Source organism: Staurois parvus, unplaced genomic scaffold (genome assembly GCF_062004578.1).
Source record: "Staurois parvus isolate SC_StPar_1 unplaced genomic scaffold, SC_StPar_1.0 ptg000136l, whole genome shotgun sequence".
Lineage (NCBI taxonomy): Eukaryota > Metazoa > Chordata > Amphibia > Anura > Ranidae > Staurois > Staurois parvus.
This window is the reverse complement of record NW_028317932.1, coordinates 6,063,217-6,086,319: the sequence shown is the minus strand read 5'-3', so window position 1 is coordinate 6,086,319 and position 23,103 is coordinate 6,063,217. Positions and strand designations below refer to the sequence as shown.

The window sequence follows — 23,103 nt, the reverse complement described above, 5'->3', positions numbered from 1 at the left end:
AAAAAAACTATATTTTTGACTTTTTGCTATTAAACATGTCCAGTAAAAAAATTTAAAAAATCTAATTTAGTCATAAATTTAGGCCAAAATGTATTTTGCTGCATGTCTTTGCTAAAAAAAAATCCCAATATGTGTAAATTAATTGGTTTATGTGAACGTTATAGCGTTTACAACTGGCAGTATAGATACTGTAATTTAAAAAAAAAATTTTATTAGTAATGGTGGCGATCAGTGACTTATAGCAGGACTGCAGCGGGCATTCTGACCCTGTGAGGATTTGCCATCCCCAGTGACACCAATACAGTGATCAGTATGAAAGAAAAGCACTGACATTGTACTAATGGCACTGGGCAGGAATGTGTTAACATGAGGGGGCGATCAAAGGGTTAACTGTGTGCAGGGAGTGTTTTACTGGGGGGGATTTGTGTCTGTGTGTTTCACTGTAATACAGAGCAGCGTGCCCGAGCTGACAGGGAGGAAGGACTGTTAGTAAACATGCACTGGCACCCCCCTACCCGGAAATGCAAAATCTTGTGTGTGTATGTGTATATATATATATATATATATATATGTGATTTTGTGCACCCCTGCCGCCCTGTAGCAGTATATCTGCTATAGGGCAGCGGGAAAGCGGTTAAAAAAAAGCCAAAAAAATGGTTCCTTGTAAAAGTCCAGGTGCATTGCTTTGGCTAATCACAATGCACTGTACGAGCGCAGTGCATTGTGGGGCACGGTGGGCAATCTGAGCGCTCTTATGCAGGCCATAGATGGGGAGAAAAACTGCAGATTTTTCTTTTAAAAAACGAAAAATCGGTTGTTCAAGTGGCCGACGTTACCATCAATGGTAAAAAAAATCGGCCGATTTTCTACCCGTCTAGAGCCGGCAAAAAGTGTCCCTGCAGAGAGCTCTGCTATTTCTTTGACAGTTCTCTGACAGTTCCTTGACATTTACAGAAGTTGCAACAATGTATCTATTTGTTTCCATTTAGGATACAGATGTTTTTATTCGGAAACAAATAGATACAATGTTTCAACCGCTGTAAATGTCAAGGAACTGTCAGAGAACTGTCAGAAATAGCGGAGCTCTCTGCAGAGACACTTTTTGCTGGACTGGAATTCTTCTTATTTTCATCCTACTTCTTCTTCTTCATCCTCATCCTCTTCTTCTTCTTCTTCTTCTTCTTCTTCATCCTCATCCTCTTCTGCTTCTTCATCCTCAACCTCATCCTCTTCTTCTTCTTCTTCTTCTTCATCCTCATCCTCTTCTTCATCCTCATCCTCTTCTTCTTCTTCTTCTTCTTCTTCATCCTCTTCTTCTTCTTCATCATCATCCTCATCTTCTTCTTCTTCTTCTTCATCCTCATCCTCTTCTTCTTCATCATCCTCATCCTCTTCTTCTTCTGCATCCTAATCCTATTCTTCTTCTTCATCATCATCCTCATCCTCTTCTTCTTCTTCATCCTCATCCTCTTCTTCTTCATCCTCATCCTCTTCTTCTTCATCATCCTCATCCTCTTTTTCTTCTGCATCCTCATCCTATTCTTCTTCTTCATCATCATCCTCATCCTCTTCTTCTTCATCCTCATCCTCATCCTCTTCTTCTTCTTCTTCATCCTCTTCTTCTTCTTCATCCTCATCCTCTTCTTCATCCTCATCCTCTTCTTCTTCTTCTTCATCATCATCCTCATCCTCTTCTTCTTCTTCTTCATCCTCATCCTCTTCTTCATCTTCTTCTTCTTCATCCTCATCCTCTTCCTCATCCTCTTCTTCTTCCTCATCCTCTTCTTCTTCATCCTCTTCTTCTTCCTCTTCTTCTTCTTCATCCTCTTCTTCATCGTCTTCCTCTTCTTCTTTTTCTTCTTTTTGTCTTCCTCTTGCAGGTCACTGCTCATGCGCAGATTTTTTATCGGTAAAAAATCGGCCGATTTGCCCACTAATTGCCGCGAAAATCGGCCGATCGGCAAAAACGGCCGATTTTTTTTTCCAACTTTACCGGAAAAAAAAAACGGCCGAAAAACGGCCGACCAAATCGCCCACTAACGTTCCGAAAATCGGCCAATTTTATTTTCGGCCGAAAGATCGGCCGATTTTCGACCCATCTATGGCCTGCATTACTGTTTGTGTGTTTGGCTGATGTTTGAGTTGAACGTAAGCCCATCCTTACATCAAGCCCATTCCTACAGTATCACAGTAGAATGAGGATGCCGGATCCAAAGCTATAGCTCATTTTATTTAATTATCTTTGAAAACACTAAAAAATGCATATGCTAAAGTACAATTAAAGCAGAACTATGCTGTATCTGAGTACCACAAATCAAATATTCTATTTAATTCATTTTTAATATTCAAAGCAAATTCCCCCATCTATCCATTTCTGCATGCTGTATTTTGTTGAGAAATCACTCTTTAAAACACCCCCCTAGAATTTTTGGCTGTGGCCATCTTGAGAAAGGGTAGATGATTCATGTACCATTTCACTGCAGATAGACGATCCATGGAGTCTCTTAATTCAGTTGGTTGGGCATTAAAGTGCAGCAAAACTGACATGCAGTATGTAGTTCTGTCCCATAGGTCTGACAGATTGCTGGAGAACTTGTCTCAAGTGATTTCATCATTTTCTTTGAGTTTCTGCATTGGTTTTTCTGTGCATTTGGGTTTAAATTTTGCTCTGTCTGCAGAATATGCTCCCTGTACATCTGTGTGGTTAGAGGTATAATGCATCTGCATTGATTTAGCGATAATAGAATACTCAGAACCTTGTCTAGACATTTTTTCAAGTTTTGCAAAAAAAAGGCTACTGTATCTTTAAGAAGACAAACAGAAGCTTAGATAGGTGGGATAATACAGTCCAATGCAGAGAAACAGTTTTCAAAGTTCACAGGTGAAGTGCAATTCCTTCCTCCCACATCCTTAAATCCATCTGCCCTTAGCTCAGGCATACAGACAGGAGGGCGCTCTTAGCTGAGACAACCCCTCCTACTCCCTCCTCTCCTGAAGACTCCTGGAATGTATGATATAATTTTCCTAGGCTTAGAAACCAGGAAGTAACTGAAGAGATGTAAGAAAAAAGGTTAAAATAAGTACATTTAATCTACTTTCCCTGCTATCTACTATTGGACTCCGATCCATTATGCTCCCTAATCCACAGATCCGATCCATCTTGCGGGAATCGTCGGCTTGCAACATATACGGGGTTAACTGATCTTGCAACACTGGTCCAGGGGGGGGTGCAACGGGAACACATGAAGGGGAAGAGCCAAGCTGTGTGTGCACGATAGAGACATCCTGCCTCTGGAGGGGTGACACCAACCCTAGGGACACCCCTGGACAAAAGTCCTTCTTTTGTAAAGCAATCCACTGAGCTGGCCAGAGCCCACTCTTGAGAGAGTCTATTCTATTTCTGTGTTTGGAGATTAAATTTCTTTTACTCCAGACACAAAGAGCTTTTTCTTGCTGGAAAAATATATTTTAAGCAACAGACAGCATGGATTCTTGAAAGACAGAAGTTGTCAAACAAATCTGATTTCTTTTTATGAGGAGGTGAGCAAAACCTTGGACAGAGGGGTGGCGGTGGACATGATATACTTGGACAGAGGGGTGGCGGTGGACATGATATACTTGGATTTTGCAAAAGTGTTTGGCACAGTTCCCCACACACGGCTAATGTGTAAAGTAAAGTCTACAGTCTTGGAAAAATCTCTATGTAAATGGATAGAAAACTGGCTAAAAGATCATATTCAGAGAGTAGTGGTTAATGATTCATACTCTGAATGGTCTGAGGTCATCAGTGGTGTACCCCAAGGCTCAGTGTTGGGACCCTTACTTTTTAATATATTTATAAACAATATAGGGTCTGAGATTAAAAATTCCATTCCAGTCTTTGCAGATGACACCAAGCTGTGCAGTGGAATAACTTCCTTACAGGATGTCTTCAATTTACAAGCCGACCTCAATGCACTGTTTAATTGGGCAACTATGTGGCAAATGAGGTTTAATGTTAATAAATGTAAGGTTCTGCACTTGGGGGCTAAGAATATGCATGCATCATACATACTAGGGGGGGTACAACTGGGGGAATAGATTGTGGAGAAGGATCTGGGAGTTCTGGTAGATCACAAGCTTAATAATGGCATGCAATGCCAAGCTGCGGTTTCTAAAGTGAGCAAAATCCTCTCTTGTATTAAAAGAAGTATAGACTCCAGAGAGAGAGATCTCATATTACCCCGGTACAAATCATTAGTAAGACCTCATCTGGAATATGCAGTTCAGTTTTGGGCACCAATTCACAAAAGGAACATTAGCTAACTGGAGAAAGTACAGAGAAGGGCAACCAAACTGATAAGAGGCATGGAGGAGCTCATCTATGAGGAAAGATTAGAGGAACTGAATGTATTCTCTCTTGAGAAGAGGAGATTAAGGGGGGATATGATTACCATGTATAGATACATCAGCGGTTCATATAGTGAACTCGGTGTAGAGCTATTTACCCTGAGGTCATCACAGAGGACAAGGGGGCACTCTTTACGTCTGGAGGAAAAGAGACTTAATCTCAAAATACGGAAATGTTTCTTCTCAGTAAGAGCTGTAAAAATGTGGAATAGACTCCCTCAAGAGTTGGTTCTGGCCAGGTCAGTGGATTGCTTTAAAAAAAGGCCTGGATTCTTTCCTAGATACACATAATATTATTGGATACTAACATTTATAGGTAAAGTTGATCCAGGGAATATCTAATTGCCTCTTGGAGGATCAAGAAGGAATTTTTTCCCCTGCAGGAGCAAATGGGATCATGCTTTGCTGGGGTTTTTTTTACTTTTTTTTTTTACAATTTTGGGTAAAGGATTATAACTTTTTTTTTTGGTTGAATTGGATGGACTTTTGTCTTTTTTTCAGCCAGACTAACTATGTAACTATGTAATGTTGATTGAGAGATTGAAGTTCCGCTTTAAGTAGCGCACATACCAGGCCTAAACTATAGTTAATACTCTTCTGGCACTCCAAGTTTAAATGCCAGTCAGAAAAAATATGTGAAAGCGTTTTAAATTAATATATAGTAAATCTGGTGCAAAATTGTTCACTTTATGATCATTACAAATGGCAAGAGCACACTTTGCACCTGCAGGAAAAAAAATGTACCTTCACATATGAAAAGACTTCTTTACAGTAAAAGCTGTGAAAATGTGGAATCGGCTTCCACTAGAGCTAGTTCTAGAAAACTATATAGATTGCTTCAAAAGAAGTCTGGATGAGTTTCCAAATGCATAAAATATCACTGTCTATATAATTTATAGGAAATAACACTGTAAATTGTTGATTCGGGCGTATTAGAATGCCTTAGGACACAGGTGTCAAACTGGCGGCCCTCCAGCTGTTGCTAAACTACAAGTTCCATGAGGCATTGCAAGATTGACAGTTACAAGCATGACTCCAAAAGGTAGAGGCATGATGGGACTTGTAGTTTCGCAACACCTGGAGTGCAGCCAGTTTGACACCCCTGCCTTAGGGAATCAGGATGAAATTTCTTCCATGTTGAAGAATACTTGACCATGCAATATCAGGTTTTTTTGCCTTCCTTTGGATCAACTCCAATGGAATTCTGAGTCTAAAGGTTTTTATTTTAATTGTTGTCTTTTAGTTGAACTCAATATACGTGCCTTTTTGCAGCCTAACTAACTACTGTATGTAACTATAGCTCTGCACAAAGGTACATATTTTGGATTGGTGTCTTCCTAGGCTCCTTTTTCAAAGACCACATACTTTTGGCTAACACAGCTAATGTAAATCATGAAGACTGGATGGGTTCACCAGTACCTGCATTTTCCCCATGTATCTGTTATAATCTGATGTTTAGCACCAATCGCCTAAGTCCTGCCAAACTAACCAAATGACCTAGCAACAAATAATGGGTCTTTTGGACCTTCTGCCATCTCACTTCCAGGTTAGAGAACCTCTCCACTGTCCTGGAGCTTGGTTCTCTTACCCACACTCACAGATTGGGCCTATAGCATTTTGCCTCATATAGAAAGATACATAAAGAAGCATAAATATGCATCAGCAAACTAGGTCATTTGTATCATCATAATGCTATAAATAAGTGGTGTTCACATCTCTGCACTGTTTTGCAGAGCATTTTGGAAAATATGACCTCTCTGATTTTCTTTTCCATCCTAAAGCATTGTAAGGTCCAGCGCAGTGTATACATTATTTGAGCATTTTGATGCATTGCCAGCCTTATCAAGCTGACTGGTTAATAATTTATATACAAATGCACTTAAAACACAGAAAAATGCACTTTAATGCGTGTGCCAATTCACATGATAACTCATTACAATACGCATTGAAAATTGTAATTAGAATGCAGCTGAATCTCAGATACATAGGAGTTCCCTAGGCCATGTGGCACAACATTTACATATTCAGGTATTGCAATGTAGAGGAATGCATATTACCTATTTACTTCCTAGCAGGAGGTGAGCAAGTGTGGGAGGTAGACCTTTTTTCCATCTCACTTCAATGGTAATAAATCTGTGAATATTTCCTGGCATCAAAATTGAACTCGGGGTCATATTTAGCAAATTGCTGGAGGAACGGAACCTTACAGAATTGCTCATTGCTGGATAAAAACATCTCTATTAAGAACTCAGCTAATTCTTTACTGTGTAATATTTACCCTGAAGAGTAATTTAAAGGTTTATATTTTTTTTAAGGTTCCATGCACACTAGCATTTTTTACAAGCTCCAAAAATGCTAGAAAAAAATGCTGGATGAAAAATGCCGATACTAGCATTTTTGTGATGGCTTGTAGTAGCATTTAAAAGCGTTAGCATTTTATTTGCATTTTTACAGTATATGAAGAAAAAATAAAATTCTCAAAAAGCTGTTAGGAGCATTTTAGTAGTGTTTAGAAGCATTTAGGAGCATTCAGCATTTTTTCTGTTGGGAAATCGCTCCCAAAAACTCTACAAAAACAATTATTTTTCTGCTCCTAAACACTGAAGCTTGAAAAAAAGCTTCTTGCATAAAATAGTGTGCCTGGACACATGCTATAGGATAACACTATTAGCTTCTAGGAGCAGAAAAAAAATGCTCACAATAACTTCTAGGAGCTTAAAAAAAACACTAGTGTGCATGGAGCCTTACACTTAATTGTTTGCATCTGTTTACATTTGGTAAGGTAATGTTTTATAACTTTTTTTTTATAAACTCTTATTACAAGTTGGAACCATGAAATTTATCCAGCTTGCAAAGAATGGTGGACTCCTTAATGAGAAATCCCTATATTGCCTGAATGCTTTTTAATGGTAAATACTTCAATATGTGGGGTGAAGGGGGTATGGGCTATTCAGGTCTATTTTCACAATGTCCGCAAATATATCTTTTAAATAACATATATCTCATGCATAGAGCACCTTGTGCTGTCTGTAAGTAATAAATATTGAATATGTTTGCATACTGTATTTCATATTTACCTGATTAAAAATAATCTGAAAATATTTTTAAAGCTTTCTTTTTTAGTATTGGACGAAAAGCTGTAATAAATAAATACATACATACATAAATTAATTAATAAAAGAAACAAAACAAAGTATCCCTTTAGGGAAGATGTAAAGGTGAATGCAGCGGAAGATAGTTTAGGCGTGGACCTTGTTGCTAATACACAAATCTAGGGCAAATCTGGACTGTGTAACAGAGCCTCCACATGGCTATTCTTTACATAGCTGGTGACACATTTGACCTGCTTTGTAGATTTGAATATATTCAAACCTGGCACTGGAAATCACCTCACATTCCACTTTAGTATTTTTATATAATTTCCTTAATGTCAGATTGTATCTAATTTATAACCTAAACCTGACCTGACCAAAAAAAAAATTCTAATCTAACAGCAGTGCTCTAAATACTTGTGTAAATGTAGCCATACACGACTCGAACTGTTAGTGTGGGTTGAATGAGAGAAAAGTAATCCATTCCTCCATGCACAGTAAGGCTCCATGTACACGGGACGTTTGGAAAACACTTCTGAACGATGGAAACTGACTGATGGAAAACGTAGGTTAAAAAACGTCTGTTTAGCCACGTTTGCATAACAGCCTGGATGGAGGAATCTCCACAGCCAACTGTCATACCCAAGCAGCAGCAGCAGCAGCAAACACAGGTGTCTGAATATCTGAATAGTGACTGCATCTCATGGGATTCAGTCACTGTTAAGCCGATAATTTTCCCCCTGGCTCAAACTGATTTTGGTTGAATCAGGTGGTACTTGGTAGGGCCCCCCACGGCTTGAATTTTGGCCTATTGAGCAGTGTAGCACAGTGGCTAAATGGTTAACACTTTGGCCTGGCAGTACTAGGGTCATCAGTTTGAATCCCATCCACGGCACTACCTGCCTGGAGTTTGCATGTTCTCCCTGTGCTTGTGTGGGTTTCCTCTGGGTACTCCGGTTTCCTCCCACTCTCCAAAGACATTCTGGTAGGTTAATTGGCTCCTATGTAAATTTATGAATGTGATTGACTTAGGGACCTTAGATTGTATGCTTCTTGAGGATTAGAGACTGATGTGAATAAAAGAAAAAAAAATTATAATATATATATATATATATATATATAGTACTGTAGTACTGGTATATATAGATGGTACTGTATAAGTACCTGTAATAAATAATTAGCAGAAATTTGAGCCTTCTATGGCCAGCCTTTACATGGGGGCTCACTCAATTACCAGCATCTCTTAGAACAAAGGCTACTTGTATCATAATTGTCTTTTTTATCATGTACACATTTTGTCAAAACAAAATATAAATGAAGTTCAGTTTTACAGTGTGCATTTCTTCTTTTTTTTTCTTTTTTGGTTCTGAATAGACTGGGGTGGGGTAAGAACGGATGTTGAGGAGATGCTCCACTACTTCCTTTATTGTATCATCTCCTCGACAGCAGCATACAGTGACAAAAACCTGATACTGTTCTCTGTCTTCTCCATGAATCATATTAGTGCTGTTTTTGCTTTGTGTTCCCCCTTTGTAGAGATTTTCCTCCTCTCCTGTGTACTTTATCTATATGCTGCTAATGTGTATACGTTCTAAGGACTGATTTAAAATATCTTATTAAATTCTATTTTTCCAGTTTCTCTGTCAAGATGAGTGCACAGATGTTTGCTAACATCAGTCGGAAGCCAGGTCTGCAGATATGGTTCATCGAGGTAAGGGATTATTCTCTACTGTTGATGTTTTCATTGACCATGAAAAAGAAACTCAAAATGGGTGTGGCGAATGGAATTTCTATGGACTAAAAGGTATATTCTGCAGGTCCTAGAGAAAAGATGGTAGTTAGAGACATTATTTGGACATAATTCAACTGCCCAACATTAAAGTGGTTGTAAAGCTAGAAGGTTTTTTTACCTTAATGAATTCTATGCTTTAAGGTAAAAAAAAAACCCGTGTTTTGCTCTCACCCCAGCCCCCCCTTATACTTACCTGAGCCCCATCGCAATCTTGTGCTGTGTGTGAGAGCAGCATTTTTCTCCCTCGTCATAGGCTCAGAGACAGCAGCTGAATCCATTGGCTTCTGCTGCTATCAATCACAGCCAGTGGGGAGAGGGAGGGTGTAGGACAATGGACCCAAGAAGAAGAGGATCAGTGCTGCTCTGTGCAAAACCATTGCACAGAGAAGATAAGTATGAAATATTTGTTCAGGAGTGTGGACATTTTTTAAAAAATAACTTGTCCAGGGACTAAATCTGTGTCACAATTTACTTCCCGCATGACAATCTACTTGTCCAAATAAAAAAATACATTTTAACCAAAACTGTATTTAAATTGGAGATGATATTCCGAATGTCTGGGGCTTTTAACCTCCCTGGAGGTATTCCCGAGTGTAGCTCGGGGTAAAGTTTCAGCACCACAAGCGGTAACCCCGAGCTAGACTCGGGAATAACTTGCAGTGTTGCTCCGGGATCACTTCTGCACTTACCTTGTCCTTCTCTCCCACGATGTCCCCCCTGCAGTGTCCCCGGCCATCTCCTCTGGCCGATGCCAGCATCTGTCTTCCGGGTTCCGTTCCCTGCGATGTCGGGACATACAGGACGTATGGGAGCCGGAACCAGCGGGAAATTTAAAAATGTCAAAAAGTGACATTCACTAAATACACTAAAATCACATAGTAAAACATTACTGTATCAAACCATTTCACATACATTTTGCCCCTAGTGCTTTGTCCTGTGCCCTGCCTGCATTTTTACTGTTCTTTCTGCTGGAAACTGAGAAATGTCCATGGCGTCCAAAGAGTGTCCCTTTAGGTCAAAAGCGGTTTTAGACCAGCTAGAGAACAGCGATAGTAAATTAGAACCACTTGCAGAATTCAGTGATAATGATTCGTGAGGAAATTCGTCATCAGACACTGAAAATGATTTTGCGCTCTATTTCAAATTTCAGTGTTTTTGGTTTGATTACATTATTGAATTAATTTATTATTATTATTATTATATTATTTTTTATGATTATTTATTAAATTATAATTTATGATTTCGTGTTTCAAATTTTATCATAACCCATGATGTTTACTAGGCTCTTGTTCGGACAGATTTCAGTGAGTTATTCCTAAAAATTACAGGCCTACGATTAAAAAAACAACATATTTCCATGCAAAAAAATGTACTGCTTTGAGCACAGAAATACTGACATAATCAAACCGCCAGGGAGGCTACAAACAAAAGGGGCTTTTATGGCGACTTAAACGTTTAATATTTTTAACATTGCACTGTTTATCTCCTCCTTGCCTCCCTGCCTCTCTCCAGCACCGCACACGGGAACTAGCAGGGAGGGGAGAGACCTTGCAGTGTAATGAGCAATGATTGACTGCTACTCAGGAAAGGGTGGGTCAGGGCTTATCCTTTATCCATTTTGCTGCCAGAGCTGTTTTTGCATTTTTTGCAAGTTCAAAAAATTATTTTAGGCCTGAAGATTACATAAACCCCCCTAACATGATATATTTTATGAAAGCTGACTCCAGAGAATAAAATAGTGGTAGTTCTAATTTTTTATGTCGCATGATATTACCGCATAATTTCTGTAAAAAACACAAGTAAGTTAATTTTAGGGCACATAAAAAGCAATATATTACCTTTTTTTTGTAAAATATAAAAGATGAGGTTGCATCGAGTAAATAGATATCCAATTTGTCAAATTTGTGCTCGCTTGTGAAATGGCGACGAACTTCAGTACCCTATATTTTCTATAGGTCAACACTTTTAAAGCTCCTTATAGGTCATCTATTTAGCATTATGGAGGAGGTCTGGTGCTAGAATTATTGCTCTCATTCTGGCGTGCGCGGCGATATGTAACATGTGTTTTGCAATTGACGTTTTGATGTGTAGGTGCCCCAGCGTGTGCTTTTACATTTGTACATGAGTATGTGTGGGGGTGGTGGGGGCCTCAATTTTTTTGGGGGTGGGATGGTATGTGCTTGGGTGTAACTTTCATTTTTAACAAGCACAAATTTTTTTTGCATCACAGAGGGGACAAAGTCTGTGATGATTTTTTGGTGACAGGTTCTCTTTATTGAGGCATCTATGGTCCAGAGACCCTGCATGTTTTCCCTATGATCCACTGAATGTAACGTAATGCAGTGCGCATCGCACCGCATTACATTCTTTCCCAGCTTCCATGGCCGGGAATCTCTCAAACGGGGACCCAGAAGTGACATCAAAACCAAGAAAGGGAGGGGAGCGGATGTGTCCACTCTCCTCCCTCCCCTCTAGCCAATGGAGGTGAGCTGGTCCCAGGCCTGCAGATAGGCAAGCGGAGCCCGGGAGATGTCACCGGGGGGGGGGAGATGGCACTTTGTGGAAGCAATCGGGTGGCAGCACTGCCGTCCAAATGCTTTCACCTGACAAGTGAGCCCTGCTGTTTCCACGCAGCAGGTCTTAAAGTAGAAAAAAAACTACCTGCCCGACGCCTGGAACTACATGTCCCGAGCGTTGGGAGATAGGAATTGAACATCCCTGTTATTTAAAAAAATAAAACTTTAACCACCAGCCTACAGGGCACTTCTACCCCCTTTGTGCCCAGGCCAATTTCCACCTTTCAGCACTGTCACACTTTGAATGACAATTGTGCGGTCATGCAACACTGTACCTACAGTATATGAAATTTTTATCATTTTTGTGACAGAGCTTTATTTTGGTGGTATTTAATCACCTCTGGGTTTTTTATCTTTTCTTAAACAAACCAAGAACCACAGAAAATTTTAAAAAAAATGTTTTTTTCTTAGTTTTTGTTATAAAATTTTGTAAATATGTGATTTTTCTCCTTCACTGATGTGCGCTAATGAGGCTGCAGTGATGGGCACTGATAGGCTGCACTGATGGACACTGATAGGTGGCACTGATGGGCACTGATGAGGAGGCACTGGTAGGTGGCACTGATGGGCATTGACAGGCATCACTGATGGGCACTAAAAGGCAGCACTCATATATGGCACTCATATATGGCACTGATAGGCGGCACTGATAGGCGGCACTGATAGGCGGCACTGATGTGCACTGGTAAGCACTGATATGTGGCATTGATGAGGCACTGATGGGCACTGGCAGGTGGCATGGATGAGCACTGACAGCTGGCACTGATGGACACTGACAGGTGGCACTGCTGGGGCTACACAGATCATCAGTGCCCTGACAATCGGTGTACACGGCCCCTTCGAGGAATGCCGATTACCGGCTCTCCTCTCGAGCTGTCAGCGTGACAGCTCATGAGGAGAGAAATGCCGATAACCGGCATTTCCCTATTTACATGCGAAAAGCTGTGATTGGACACAGCTGATCACATGACCGAGCCGACATCGTCGGCTCTTACCATCAATTGGTGATCCGCTATCTCCAAGGGACACAGCGCACCACCGATCACCGCGCCACACCTGCCAGTGCCCATCAGTACCTCATCAATGCCACATATCAGTGCTTACCAGTGCACATCAATGCCACATATCAGTGCCCATCTGAGCTGCCTTTCAGTGCCACCCATCAGTGCAAGTCAGTGCCACCTATCAATGCCAGTCAGTGCCACCTATCAATGCCAGTCAGTGCCACCTATCAGTGCTGCCAATCAGTGCCACCTATCAGTGCTGCCAATCAGTGCCGCCTAATAGTGCCACCTATCAGTGCTGCCTATCAGTGCCATATATGAGTCATATGACGTCCTCCCAGAACAAGAGAACCACCTTGCACCTGTCATTGTACTATATGGTGGGCGGGAGGCGGTTAATGCCTTTAAGAGTCTGATGCAGGAAAATGTATGCTGATTTGAATTAGCCTGTGGTAAGGCTATGGACACTCAAATATTTGCATATCCATAACCCCATTTCTTGCTACTACCATAACCTGCCACCGAAGAACTCAAAATTAATTCTGCTCCTGACGACTGCAACGACACCACATATGTGTATGTTAGTTGTTGTACCCGTAGTACAGCCCAGAAACAACAGTGCTCATTTTACTTTTTTTATCCTGTCTAAAATGCACTGACACTGATACTAATTTAAAAATTAGAAAAAAAAATCCGGACAAAAGAAAAACTGACCCTGACCTTGACCCAAACACTAACCCTGGCACTGATTTAGATCAAACTTTGATCTTGGTAATTTTTTTAAAAAATTTTAAATAAATGATTTAATTATTATTATTATATATTTTTTTTACACACACATTTTTTTTTGGAAAGGACAGAGAGAGAGACAGACAATGTATCTCTGTCCTCCATTCAGAGAAAGAAAACACGGGGGCGGGCTTCACAGTGACTTATCACTGTGATAGCCAATCAGCCACTGCTCCCAGCACTACGACAGGTACATAAATTAGCAGCCCCGTGGGGAAAAAGCCCAGTCCAGTGGGTCCGCAGTGTTTCTCAACTCCAGTCCTCATGGACCCCCAACAGGTCATGTTTTCAGGATTTCCCTCAGATGAAACAGCTGTGGTAATTACAAAGGCAGTGAAACTGATCAAATCACCTGTGCAAAATAATGGAAATCCTGAAAACATGACCTGTTGGGGGTCCATGAGGACTGGAATTGAGAAACACTGACGTATGGTCAGCATTAAGGGGTAAACAAGCAGTAATAAACTTTATAAAGCAACAATAAACTAAGTAATAAGCCTTCAAAGGCCTCTGTAAATGCAGGCACAAGATACAATTCACAAAAGAAGCAGTGAAGTTAAGTCTCAGCACTCTGTTCTCCCCCTCTCACTGTGTGCTTGCTCTGTGTTTACATTAGTGTAGGGCCCTGCAAACTTTTATTATATGATTCAGAATAACACAGAAATTATTTCAGTAAAACAAAGCAAAGAAATATCAAATAGAATCAAGCCAAAATAGATCGACCAGAAATATATTCAGTCTGCACCTTTCTCATCAGAGTCCCTTTTAATCACTTCAGCTCCAGAAATTTTTTACCATCTTCATGACCTGGCTATTTTTTTGCTATTCGGCACTGCACTACTTTAACTGGTAATTGTGCTGTCATGGAATGCTATACCCAAACAAAATGTATATAATTTTGCACACAAATAAAGCTTTTGCTTGGGAGTATTTGATCATAATGTAATACTACATACAGTGGGTGTAGAAAAGAATCACATTGTGTTGCTTTGCTGCCTGAAATAAAGACGGATACAGTTTTTGTTTTGTCCAGCTGTATTTACTCAGTGTAACTTAACATCCAAGTGATCGATATAGCACCAACATGTCAAAAGAAATTTAAAAAAGTTGTGTGCAAAGCAGATCTGGTCTAAAAAAACCTTCCTTTTTAATAATAGACTTAACTGTGCTTCAAAGCATTGATAAAGCCTTTGAATTATTTTTACTTTGCATCCATCTCCATGACTTGTGCCTGTCCACAACTTTAACTAGATCTTTTGACGGTGCCTTGCCACCCATAGTTGATTGTTTGCTTCAGGGACTGAAATGCTGCAGGAAAGCGCTTTTCATGTTGAGCTAATCAAAATGACCACATCTGATCACAGTTGAAAGTCAAATGGCTTTGTGTGCCATTGAGAAGGTGACTAGCTACACCTTATTGAGTCATTTTTAGGAGGGGGTGATCCTTTTTCCAACTCAATGATTCTGCTTTTGAATCTTTTACATTTTTTTCTGGCATGTTGGTGTTTAATCCTTCACTTGGATATTATACGTTGCACTAAGTAAATACAGCTGGATAAAACAAAAACTGTGTGTCTTCATTTCAGGCTGCAAAGCAACAAAATGTAATTTTAAAGGGGGTGATTCTTTTCTATACCAACTGTAATATATTATATTATATTGTATTGTTTATTATATAAACAAAAAAGATTGAACATTTTGGGGAAAAAAACTATATTTTTTACTTTCTGCTATAAAACATATCCAATAAAAATTTTTTTTTATTAATTTAGGTCAAAATGTATTTGAATATGTATTTGGTAAAAAACAAACAAAAACCCAATAAGTGTATATTAATTGGTTTGTGTTAAAGTTTTAGCGTCTACAAGCTTTGGTATATACACTGCTCAAAAAAATTAAAGGAACACTTTTTAATCAGAGGATAGCATCAAGTCAATTAAACTCCTGGAGTATTGATCTGGTCATTTAAGTAGCAGAGGAGGTTGTTAATCAGTTTTAGCTGCTTTGGTTTTGATGAAATTAACAGGTGCACTAGATGGGCAACAATGAGATGACCCCAAAACAGGAATGGTTTTACAGGTGTAGGCCACTGACATTTTCTTCCCTACTCATCTTTTCTGACTGTTTTTCACTAGATTTGCATTTGTCTAGGGTCAGAGTCACTACTGGTAGCATGGGGTGATACCTGGACCCTACAGAGGTTGCACAGGCAGTCCAACTCCTCCAGGATGGCACTTCAATATGTGCCATTGCCAGAAGGTTTGTGTCTCACTGTGACCTGCACTCCTTCCAGAGTTTCAAAGCACCACACTGTCACACTCTGCAGAACTGGGGTCTTGCACCTACTTAGCCACAGGATCATCTATTGCCTCCTGTCAATATCCATCAGGCTCTTCCTAGTGAGGCAGATGTAGACTCACACTGCCTCTGTGCAACTTGAGCTCTCTCCCACAGCTTCCTCCAATTAACTTTCTCCTGACCCAACTGAATCCTTATACTAGGACATGTAAATAGGCCCACCGCTGAGCCTAGCAGAGACCCGGTGTCTTAAGGCTGGTTTCCTCCCAGATTTCTGCCCCACGGGGCAGAGCCCCAACAGAGAGGTCTCCTCCTGCAGGACTTGACCCAGGAACACTCTGTCCTGTTACACAGGCCTCACACTATTTATGAGCTCTCTCCACCTTTCTGGGCACACCTCCCCAGGGATTGGCTCGAGTTCTGTAAATATTCAGGCTACTTGGTCTGTCCTTCCACTATACTAGAAGCTTCTAGAAGACAGGGGAAGGTAGCAGAACAGGAGCCTGTGAAACTCCGAGCAGCCCTAAGCACTCAACCCCTGCTTCACAGTTTACATTGGAACTAAATTTACCTAGCAGCAGAAGGGTGCTACTTCTACATTTGGATGTCTATAGCCTGGCTACAGTTCTACTTAAAGAGTCCTTTCACATGGGTGATTGTATCAGGTTCTCCTGGCAGTTTTTCAGGCGGACTTGATCAGAAGGTCCATGCATTCCATGGACAGGTGGGTGTAAAGGGACGTGTGTTACCTGCTTACCTCCGGGTCTGGTCCGCTAAAAAATGGTTCAGGATCTGTCCTCTTCCATTTAGGTGGATAGGATCAGTGGATAGTTGGGTGTAAACGGACAGCGGAATCCATTTACTCCCAGCTGCTCGCAGAGCAGGCTCTGTCTGTGTCCACTCTGCAGAAACTGAGCAGACATGGATGTGTTATCTGCTCCCTCGGCTCTGTTCAGCAGGGGATCTGTGAGCGGATTCCCTGCTGAATGGAACAGAATCCACTCCATGTGAAAGGGGCCTAAGACAGGCCATGCATGAGTCAAATTCTGAACTAAATTTTCTTTAGAAAATCAGAGATTTCAAAATTTGGTCAACCAAGCCTTCAATTTCACCTCATATTGCTACAGAAAATAATTTTAGTGGCTGAGAATCTTCTTCTCTTTCCAGGTCACAGCTCATGTTCGTTTCTCTTTTAATTATATTTTTAGCACAATTCTCCCATCATTGATTAGAAATTTGTTAATTTTTCAAAACATTTCCAACCTGCCCGATCCCTCAAATTCGATAGTCGCACAAAAATCAGCCAATGCTGTGGCCCACTAATGGTATGCAATTTGAAAGAAAATTCTTTCAGAATTTGACCCATGTATGGCCTGCATTAGTCTTTGTCCAAGTTGGGCAGATTTTCCCTTATTTCCTGCTTCAGTGGCATTAGTCAGCAGAACATAAAATGAGGGGAAATTCTAAATGTTACCATTGTCTCTAAAATAGGAGATGATTCCTAGATATGCAGTTGTATCTCTTTGGGCAGTATCTCATGATTATATATTTTTTTAGTGAAGGCAAAATATAGGTTTAACATTTAAGGTATTGATACATTAATGTAGACTCCCGAACAAAGCTTCATTTTAGTTTTTCATAGGCTAGGGGTAGATCCAATCTCAGTTTTCTTCAGTGTTTCTATTGAGGACATATCCCACCATGTCTTATCTTGGTAACACAGAAGGAAGTAAGATCTCAACAAGTACACAGAAAACCAAAGAAAAATCTTTGTTTTAAAATGTCTGTGTAAAGTAAAAAAAAAAAAATCTCTTTAATATCGCAAGGTTTAGCTATAAACCAACAGAATAGCACTTTTCTTACTTTCAATTAACCACTTTGGCTCTCACACCTGTTCACCCCTTATGAACCAAACCAATTTTTACATTTCTGCTATGGGCCTGCTTATTTAGCGATAACTTTGTCATTACTTAAGATAAAAACCTAATACATATATTGTTCTTTTAAGGACAAACAAGGCTATGGATATTGTCTTGCAACAATGTTTTGGGGGGGGTTTTTTGCAATCCTTGAACAATTAGTCATAACAAAACACACTTTTTCTTTCTTTTGAGCAGTGTTAGCTTAAAAAGAAAGTGTTACTACACATAAAAAGCACACATTTTAGTCTGTAATTTGTCTTGCTTAAAATGACACTAAAATTATGATTCTGGTACAAAGCATTGCAATGTTATTTACAAATGAAGTGGGTTTTTTTGGTGAAATTTGTAAATATATAAAGGTGTAAAAATATTAAAAAACAAAAAAAGGTTTAAATATTATTAGTTAATAAAATAAAAATAAGCAATAAAAGAAAAATCAGCAGGATAATAATAATTGAATAGGGAAGAAGAATAAGGAGTTAATTAGGGCTAATTAGAGTAAACTTTGGTTTAAACAGGAACAAACCAAAAAACTTTATCTTTACTTGTCAGGTTGTGGACTTCTGAAGATGGAAATTTGCCACTTTGATCTGTAGATGAATAAACAAAAACATACAAAATGAAACAATGTTTCTTTGTATGTTTCTGGCTGAGCAGTGTTGTTGATAAACATTGCCAGACTGCTTTGTTTGACAGCTCCAGCTGTCAGAACTTTCTCTGTGTACTGGGCAATGCAGCTTTGATTAGTTAGAGCTGAATAGCCAAGTACCAAGACATGGGAGCTCCTGGCAGCAGGGCAGAAGGGCTTTAGTGTTACGTACTCACTGTACAGGTATGACTTTTTTTTGGGTGTGTCTAACACGTCCAGAGTCAGCAATTGCAGGCTGGTTAATTGCAGGAATGTTTAGGATTAAGAAAGGCTTTGGTGGGTTTGGAAGAAAAAATTAGTTTTTAATTTTAAGTTTTGAAAATATGTTTGTTTTTTTAATTTGGATAAAGTGGCAGATCAGTAAAAGGGTGGGTATTAGAGTGGTATATAGGGCAGCCATATAAGGCCCTCATTTTTTGCAGAGGCTTTTGAGGATTTGCCGTAATTACTGTCTGAAAGCTTAAATATCATCAAACATTGATATTTCATCATACTGAGTACCAATCGGTCCCTAGAGAACGTCCTATTTGACGAAAAGTGTCACAGCAGGGCCTGTGCTGACATCATTGTGCCACCCGAGCTAGTGGCAACAGTGTTTAGTGTTTGATGCAATCTTGCACATCCTATATTTTGAGTAGCCTATATATTTTTTTACACCAGCAGTAATATGTAGTTAACCTTTGTCCCATTCTTTGCTGGGTACTTGTGGTGTTGTAAGCAGAGGGTAGTGATTGGATACAGCTTCCTTTGAGGTGCTATGCGTTTCACTACTCCCGGTAACAGTTACCGTGGTATTCTGTGGTGTTTGGAGAGCGAATTAAGGCCTACCTATAATTTGGGAACTTGCCTATCTGTAAGGCAAAGTGTTACAGTGGTGGTACTCACCTGGGAGAATACAAGTATTCTGAATAAACACACATCTTGGTTGATGGACATTTATAGTGGGCTATTTATGGTTCACATTGAATGAGCACATTAGTAGTAATTACTCGGTACACTGGTATTGGGTGTTTTGTGTGCTGCTGTACACGCGTATTGAGTTTTGGACACTAAGCACAGTTGGTATAGTTTATTATTATTATTATACAGGATTTATATAGCGCCAACAATTTGCTCAGCGCTTTACAATATAACGGGAGACAATACAGCAACAATACAGTTCAATACAAGAGGGATAGGAGGGCCCTGCTCCTTGGAGCTTACAATCTAGGAGAGTTTAAAGATATCTCCTGCTGTTCAGTTCATGGTGGGAAATCAAAGTGTGTAAACAGCCTGGGCAGTAAGAGAATATATAATAATTATAGATAATAAAAATGGATCTAATCTGAAGTGTAGAAATGATTGGTCATTTACTAAAAACAGGACATGTGTCACACTGCTGGATAGTGCACACCACCATTATTTTCTTTTTATACCTTTGCACATTTAGGTGACATCTGCTTAAATGCCACTTTCCCGAGTGTGGCAGAGGTGTATGATATACAGAACAAGCTGCACAGAGTATTATATACACTGTATACACATACTGTTTAAAATTCTACAAAGAATGACAGATTTTGTGTTTCACATTCCAGGAAAAAACACTAAAATTGAAGAATATACATGTAGATGCTGGATGGACAGCACAGTGTGTTGGTGATTAGCACTTATGGCATGCAGCGCTGGGGGCGTCAGTCCAAATCCCTACCATGAAATTATTTGCATGGAGTTTGCATGTTCTCCCTGTGCTTACGTGGGTTTCCTTTAGGTACTCCAGTTACCTCCCACACTCCAAAGACATTCTGGTAGGTTCATGGGCTCCTGTCTAAAATAGCTCACATGCGTGAGGTGGGGACCAGATTGTGAGTTCCTTTAGTGCAGGAACTGATCTGCATTCACAAGTGATGCGAAAATTGTCTGCAATATATAAACACCTGCAATAATGAAATAGATGTCAATGACAGTTGTCTGCCACTATCCACAAATATTTCAGACCTAACATTTAATCGGAGTAGAAAGACATAATCGTGAGGCCAGTTTTCAGCCTTCGAGTAATATAGTGTGTTCCCTATTTCACACACAATGATGGCATGGCATGTCAACGGTGTGTTGTCACAACCAGTGAATAGCTATTGTGTGTCATGAAGATGAATGTTAAAATTTAAATAATCCTCTCGCTGCACTAGGTCTTCTCTCTCAAACTTCTCCTCAATAGATGCACGCAGCAGTCCTTGTTTGTGATGTTGGAATCATATGAGCTTCTTATAGCAACAGAGTTATTGTAATGCACTGTGGGGTTGGCCACCACAGTATAAATATGGTATAATTTAGAAAAAGTGAGGGTTCAAGAGAGAACAGAAGAGGATGGGTTGAAAAGAGGAAACCAGCAAAGAATGGTTTTCATTTGGAAAGCTCTCATGAGAGAAAATGGGGACTGACACTACTGACCTCACTTTCTGAAATTGCTAGCTGCATGGCTATCATGGTGATCCCTTTATTCTAATACTGAGTGAGGCCCAGACCTGCACATGTATGCAAATCAGAAGTCTTGACTTTACTCTGACTATCACCATGCTTGTTCCAGGTTAGTATGACTAAGTTTAGATGTGCCCCTGCCTGTCCCTCTGAAAAGTGGTTTGTGATGGATTGCTTTTCAGAAGCATTTGACAGGTGGTAAGGAGATGATATGACACTTCCTCCCTGTCTATTTAATCCTGTAAATTCACCACCACACCACAACTGCATGTATTATACACAGTTGCAGGGCGGTTGAGGCGTGGCCCCATTTGCTTGAATGGGTTGTGTTCAGCAGTGGTACTGCTTGCCGAAAGTAACAAGGGCCATGTCTGTGAAGCAAAGCATTACGACACATGTATCGTCCTGTCTAGGTGCCTTTGACGTTTATGGGGGGCAGTTAGGGGGTGGTAAAAACATAGCTCAGCCACTAACAGAATGTTTTGAAGCCAGAGACAGACAGCCAAAAAAAGTAGGTCAACAATTGGAGGATCAGAATAGCAGCCAGGCAAATAGCATTTCAAAAAGTCTGGTCATCCAAGGCACCCTATATGTTTCTCTCATTGACAGTTTTCTTTAAATTTGACATTGCAACTTTTTGTTATGCATTTATATAATTTGGATAAATGTGTCAAAACTGGGCAAAGTATGATGAAAATAAAAAATATAATTTTGCCTGTCTTTATGAATAGATCATAAGATAACCATCTGTGAAGATTAGGCCTGATTCACACAGATGTACTTAAAGAAAAAAGTTTGCCTTTTTAAAAAAAATAATAAATACCCATCTTTTTGTAGGTCAAATAAAACTGTGCATTTATCATTTCTTTTTACTTAGAGCCTGGAAAGCATTGCACCCGCAATCAGTGTATCGTGGGTGCCATGCAGGACTCCTGCAGACTTGTCAGTGTATCTGTCTGCTCATATCTCGTACGGGCAGGCAGATACACACTGACAAGAACAAATACCTTAGGTATTTGGCATACTCAGTTAAGGCTGGGGTGGGTATTCCAGCAATGGGATCAAAGTCTTTCATAAAAACAAGGAAAGGTCCATATAATCCAGTGTCCATCTATTATGGTATATATCTAAGAGTACCTGACTCAACGGCTGCCAGCTTGGGAAGAGCTAGCAGGGACTCTGGAGAAAGCACATGGAGAGAGAAGCAGTGCCATCTAAGTGCAGCATTCATAAAACATGTTATTGAAGATAAAAATTGGCGACTCACAAGAAAGCTGTGATAAATCGCCTTGTTTAAATTGGATCATCCGCTAAAATCCGGAATCTGTGCCACTGTCCATGATTGTCAGACTGGAGTCTTTTGGGGGCGCTGGAGGCGCCCAGCACTTGCTGATGACTCAGGTACACCAGGAGGGCTAAGCTGATGTCAGCTTGAGTGGCAGGAGGTGGTGCTCGTTCTGAGCATGCGTGCTCCTTCTTCAGGCTGGAATAAGTGATCCTCTCCACTTCACAGCAGTCATCTTCTGCACATTCTGCTGAAATATGCAGAATCTGGAAAGCCCCCTTAACCTGCCTTGTCCAGGGAAAACACAATGAGGACTGGACAATCCAATGCTGGTAGACGGAAGTTTGGGCCTTGGTCCTGGCCCACATGCCCGATGGTCCTGATTGGACCCACTGCTGGACATAGGCTGGATTCAGCTGGAGTCCTTCAGCACAAGGCAGCAGTTGTTCCACTTCCTCTGTCCTCTCAGCGGTCCCTGGGGTAACGGATCTTTCTGATGGTCCCGTCAGTGATCCTATTTCTTCCTGAGTGTCCCTTCCCCCCCAATCCCACTCCTCTTCCAACTCACTATCTGGGGACCACTTGTTACATTCAGCTTGCAGTCCGGGTGACCCCCTATCCACATCCCCACCACTGCCACGCCACACTGGCTCACCTGAAGATGAACTGTCTACACACTCTGACAACTCAGAATTTTTAATTGACCCTCACTTTCATTCCCAGTGATGTTTTGACCAGGAAAATTGGAGGAGGTGAATCTCTCTAACAGGGACAAACTAATAAAAATCTGACCATGGTTTTAAGCACTCTAACCAAATCTTTAAAAAAATGCATATAGTTATATTGTTTTGAA

At 40.3% G+C, this 23,103-nt stretch overlaps 1 protein-coding gene across 1 annotated transcript in view; it reads left to right on the top strand.

Annotated features, from left to right (window-relative positions):
- The window catches only part of LOC149465926 (villin-1-like), a 126,569-nt gene that overhangs the window by 33,024 nt on the left and 70,442 nt on the right, over positions 1-23,103 (top strand). The window contains exon 2 of the mRNA XM_089673150.1: positions 9,117-9,192. Coding sequence (XP_089529276.1) covers positions 9,130-9,192 — 63 coding nt within the window. The 5' untranslated portion in view covers positions 9,117-9,129. The remainder of the gene's footprint in view (positions 1-9,116; positions 9,193-23,103) is intronic.